Source organism: Salvelinus alpinus, chromosome 19, assembly GCF_045679555.1.
Source record: "Salvelinus alpinus chromosome 19, SLU_Salpinus.1, whole genome shotgun sequence".
NCBI classification, from domain to species: domain Eukaryota; kingdom Metazoa; phylum Chordata; class Actinopteri; order Salmoniformes; family Salmonidae; genus Salvelinus; species Salvelinus alpinus.
In genome coordinates, this window is record NC_092104.1 from 35,579,934 (window position 1) to 35,585,659 (window position 5,726).

Here is a 5,726-nt window from a genome sequence, read left to right on the forward strand (position 1 = left end):
CACAGCAAAATGTAAATTTTGTCATTACAGACTGACCTCATTGCCTTCCCTCTCTCTCCACTGGTTATACCCGCCCCTTACATCTGTCTCTTTTCCTCTCACCCTATCTCTCAATCCCTTTCTTAACAGCTCAGACTTGGCTGGCTGGCGCTGTCATTGATCCCTGCTGTCAGTGCTTTAAAAAAAGGTTTGCGTCACAGTCATTACAGCACTATAAAAGCCACAGTGATGCAGATCCCACTGTGCAGTTGACCCAGCAACTCCATCAAACATAGAGCTGCCTGTTTCACGAGTCATGAGTTCCATTGGTTACGATCCTTACTATCCTTCCTCTTCCCACAAGAGGAGGGTGACGCTGCGCAGTGGAGGGTATGGAGGCAGTGCAGGAGGAATGACATCCAGGTCGGTGTATTCCAGCCTCTCTGCCCCCCTCTCATCCCATGGGTCATCCCGGCTGCATTACCCAACATACAGCCGTAGCTCTTCCATGCTGCTATCTGCCTCTGGCTCTGCTGCCACTGCTGAACTGGACATAAGCCAGGCGGTGCAAGTCAGCACTGAGTTCAAGGCCGTGCGGACGCAGGAGAAAGCCCAGCTGCAGGAGCTGAACGACCGCTTTGCCAGTTTCATTGAGCGCGTCCACGAGCTGGAACAGCAGAACAGGCTGCTGGATGCTGAACTGCTGATCCTCAGGCAGAAGCATGGCGAGCCCTCCCACCTCAGGTCCCTATATGAGCACGAGATCCGCCAGCTCCGTGCTGCTGTGGAGGAGGCCCGCGATGAGAAACAGGTTGCTCAGAACCACAGGGACCAGATGGAGGAGGTGTTGCAGAGTCTACAGGGCCGTTATGAAGAGGAGGTAGTCAGCAGAGAAGACGTAGAAGGCCGTCTGATGGATGCAAGGAAGAGGGCAGATGAGGCTGCTTTGGGCCGTGTTGAGCTGGAGAAAAGGACAGAGACACTGCTGGATGAGTTGGCCTTCCTGAAACGTCTCCATGAGGGGGAGATAGCGGAGCTGCAGGCCCAGGTGCAGTACAATGCCCAGGTGTCAGTGGAGATGGAAGTGGCCAAGCCAGACCTGTCCGCAGCCCTCCGAGACATCCGTGTCCAGTATGAGAAACTGGCACACCGCAACCTCCAGTCAGCCGAGGAATGGTTCCGCAGCAAGGTGAGTGTGATGACAGAAGGCACCGCCCGCAACACAGACAACGTTCGCAGTGCCAAAGACGAGGCCGGGGAGTACCGGCGCCTGATCAAAACACGGAACCTGGAGATTGAAGCATGCCGTGGGATGAACCAGTCCCTGGAGAATCAGCTACAAGAGGTGGAGGAGAAACAGAGTGCTGAGATCGCAGCCCTACAGGTCAGTGCCAGAGCAGCATGAATGAAAAATGTAACCTGTCTAAATATCTGCATTAGTATATGTAGTGTAGCAGACTCTGCTGAGCCTAATCCTTCAGACAAATGCGCACAATGAATATTCTACAGAAATGCTGTGTAATGCATCCTTTACACCAACAAAGTAAGTTCTGGCCTATAGAATACGTCGTTTGGTCATGATGTTTGGAAAAACTTTTACATATATCAGATATATTCCACAATAAACACCTCATTAATCATATTAATGATCTCTCCAAAATAGGAATCAATTGGCCAGCTGGAGGACGAGTTGAGGACAACTAAGAATGAAATGGCTAGGTACCTGAAGGACTATCAAGACCTCTTGAACGTTAAGATGGCTCTGGACATCGAGATAGCAGCTTACAGGTCTGTAACTCATAAAATTAGACATGCATATTGTGTCTACTTCACAGAGAGGAACTTCCTGCAGAAGTTTGTAATTATACCATTACTATATGATCATAGATTGGATTATATGTGTTTTACAGTAACACAAATTTCACTGAGTGCCAACCAGGGCCATCTCTTGTGATCTATGTATCTATTCTGTTTCCAGGAAGCTGCTTGAAGGGGAGGAGAATCGCTTCAGTGCTGGAGGACCAGGGGAAATGTACTACTCCCAAAGCCTGAGTGTTGCCCCATCCTACAACCGCCCCATGTTTTCCATGCAGTCCAGCCTGAGCTCTGCTGCTCCCTACCTACGCATGTACAGCTCATCATTCTCCTCTGCAGATGAGATTATAGCTGCCAGTCAAGCACAGCCTGCTGAGTCAAGTCCTCAGGAAGAAGAGGAGGAAGAAGAGGGGGAAGAAGAAGAGAAGGGAGTCGAGGAAGCAGAGGAAGAGGAAGAAGAGCAAAAAGCAGGTCCGTGTTGTCTAGAGTTTGAATGAATGTGATTTCACTTCTTTTTTTTTTAAGGTTTTGAATTGTCACATTCAGTGTTTACAACGGTTAACAACTAATCACATTGTCTCTACAGGTGACAATGGAGATACGGAGAAAGAGGAAGCAGGGGAGCCTAAAGAAAATGGAGAAGATGAAAGCCAAGAAGGAGGAGATGGAGTGGAGGATGGAGCCACTGAAACAGAAGAAGGGGATGATAAGGGAGAAGCGGAAGAAAGCAAAAAGGAAGTAGAAGAAGAAAAAGAGAAGCCAAAAGACCAAAATATTTAAATCAAGAATGAATGACACATTGATTGTTCCCTATCGAGGTGCTCTATAAATAGATCAGTTCAGTACAATCAATCAGGAAACCACTGTATATACAGCAGAGGCCTTTATGTTTGAGTTCAAATAAACAGTATGGCTGTACACTGAGTGAAGCAGAGCATGAGAGTGTATGCATGTGTGTGCCTGCAAGGTGCTCTTCAGAACAATAAAAAGCAAATACCTGTATATGAAATACATCAAAATAAATTCAATATGATTGCTTAATTATTGGGTGCGAAAAACAAGAGAGAGCATGTGTGGAGTTTTGTGAGCAAATACTGTATTGTATTAGCCTGTGAAATATTTGTTTGAAAAACCTATGTGCTTTTCTGTCACCACAATATGCCTATAAGAACACCTTTGTGTTCAATACTTGATTTGAAATGCCTTAGACCAAATCTTCTTAGTGGGATCCATGATGTACAGTACTGAACACAAATAAAGACATGAAACATGAATTGCTGGTATTATTGTACTACTCAATTCACTACACTTGAAGTTACTACTCATTTTCATGACTGGCCGGATGAGTCAGCAATAAGTGTATGGAGTCTATAGATAATAGCATTGGCGAATCAGGATGTTCTTTTAGAATAAAAGTGTATTAGTACAACTGTTTCCTTTATAGGTTGGTTGATAGATGATGTAATTTCTCCACAATGTACCTACTACCTGTACGTGTCATCTGAGAGACGCCCTCTTAGATGGCTCTTTGACAGACAATGAACAAACTTTGGAAATTGCTGGTAGTTTCCCACCTTGGTAGATTGTAAAACAATAAAGAACATCTGGCAAAGATAGAATTAAATGGCATTTTGGTATTTATTTTTTCAAATTGACGGATAGTAAGTAGAGAGCAGGAGCCTTTGTGTGTGTGTGTGTGTGTGTGTGTGTGTGTGTGTGTGTGTGTGTGTGTGTGTGTGTGTGTGTGTGTGTGTGTGTGTGTGTGTGTGTGTGTGTGTGTGTGTGTGTGTGTGTGTGTGTGTGTGTGTGTGTGTGTGTGTGTGTGTGTGTGTGTGTGTGTCCTCATAAGGTCCTGTGTTTTTCCTGCTGGCTCACTCTCCTTCACATCACTGGCCATAAATCAGAGGTTTTTTGACTCAGCTAAGTTGGTGCTGCACCAAAGAATCTGGCCAAATGTCTAGTGATGGAGGATGCCAGCAAAAAGCAATTCCATTAGAGAAACAAGAGAGGAAAATTCTTCTGCATTAAACCTTGACAGAGGACGGTCTGTTTTATTCCAGACACTCTTTTTGCACTGGTGGCGGAAATGCACAGCCATTCATACACATACAGGAACACTGTATGAATGCTAAATGATTACATACATACTGAGGACTATATGTGACTTGTTGCTATTCATATCAAGTTGAATTTTGTGGCTGTGTATCCCCAAGAAGGAGAACACTTGTTCTTTCAAGGATATCAGTTTTACTTGACAGGGACACAGAGAGGGTCTTAATTTCTGCAGTGGCTGTAAATCTTCTGACTGTTTGGCTAAAGTTCCCTCTCTTTAGTGTCACTGTTATTCTGAGATGACATATGGTTTGTCTACCATCATCACTCTCTCTTCACATTTATATTCATTTTATTCTCCAAAACAGTCACAGAGACTTTTATTCCTTTATAATATATGGCATAACCCACACTATGCTATTTACACCAACAATTGGACTACAATGCTACAGAGCTCTCAAAAGTAAAATAAAAAAATAAAATAAAAAACATGCAGTCCTCTATGTTTGACCTTTGGCCCTGTTACATACAGTATTAGAAAGCCATCGCCCCAAAATCTGCAGCTGCCACCTCCCTCTTTTCCCCTCTGTAGTTTCTTTGTCCTCAGCTCACCCTATCCTCTGCAGCTCCTCCCACCAACCTTCCCTTTCTTCCTGAAACAAAAGAGTGAATGAGGAGGCAGCATGTGTATCAAACTGATACCAACACATATTCTCTGTATAAAAAAAGACAACAAAAAAGGGAAGTTAACAAGTTGGACTTAATGTGTATGTCATATAGCCACAAGGGTAATGTCCCAAAGCCAACATAACAACTCAAATCATCACCTGATTTGCTGTTGGGAAAACAATGTAAATATCAAAGTGTTGTATGGTGTATATACTGTAAAAAAAAAAAAAAAAAAAAAGGAAAAGAGCCCCATTCTATTCTATTTCATACGAAAGATCTGTAGATGATAGTGTACAATATACACAAGTGAAATGTATGTTGCTGGGATATTATGGAATTTCACTGTCAGTCACAAAATGTGCTTGAGAGGACTCTACATAAGTCTCGCCACTGATCTGCTTCCCTCTTGTGGAGCAACAAAGTATTAGTAGGGGGTTGACGACCACAACAGTATTTCCCCTGCTGCTGTTTGTTTCTCACAGGCACTAAGTTCTGGAGCTCTAGTGATTTGCAGGACTCTGATGTGCAGCTGATCTCTCAGTGTTTCCCTGGCATCACAGGACCACTGGACACAGCAATATTTCACCACCAGCATTGACTGGTCTATTTCTTTAAAGGTCATCAGGTCGGTAATTTTGTTGGTGTGTACTGAAATACATTAGGATTAGCAAATGGCTTTGTCAACGCAAGTGAATGTGGTATTTTGGGGGAATAAGAGGGTTTGTAGTTATATTCTTTAAGTTGTAGAATTTACGTTTTCCAGGTGTGGGGATTCAATGTGTCTGATCATCAAGTAGAGGAGGGGTACCCCAAACGTTTAGTGGACATTGTCCATGCTTTTGACCCAAATGATCATCCACAGAGTAGGGACTGCTTACTGAATCTTCAAAATCCAAATAAATGTACGAGATATGAAATGCTATGTCAAATATATATATTTTTTCATAGGTAACTTGGATGCTGTCTATTTCTTATATACCCACCATGCCATGCTTTTATTAAAGGACTATACTATTGGGTGGCCTCAAGGGGAGATACTGTTCTTCAATCTTACATGCTATAATTCAATTTGACATAAGCCATACAGAAATGTCTACATGGCAAGCAATCAGTGCTTAATGATGTAAATTGGAATGAAGCTTAATGTTTCCTGGTCAGTTGATATTATATGATGGTTCACCTTTAAAGAAGTAGACCCTGTCATGGTCATG

General features: G+C 43.3%; 1 protein-coding gene across 1 annotated transcript; it reads left to right on the forward strand.

The window, feature by feature from the left end:
• The first annotated feature begins 234 nt into the window (after window positions 1–234).
• Window positions 235–3,068, forward strand: LOC139545448 (neurofilament light polypeptide-like). Its single transcript, XM_071353221.1, has 4 exons — window positions 235–1,363; window positions 1,643–1,767; window positions 1,958–2,265; window positions 2,381–3,068. The coding sequence occupies exons 1-4, from the start codon at window positions 296–298 to the stop codon at window positions 2,572–2,574; spliced, it is 1,695 nt and encodes a 564-aa protein (XP_071209322.1). The 5' UTR covers window positions 235–295; the 3' UTR covers window positions 2,575–3,068.
• Window positions 3,069–5,726: the final 2,658 nt, after the last annotated feature.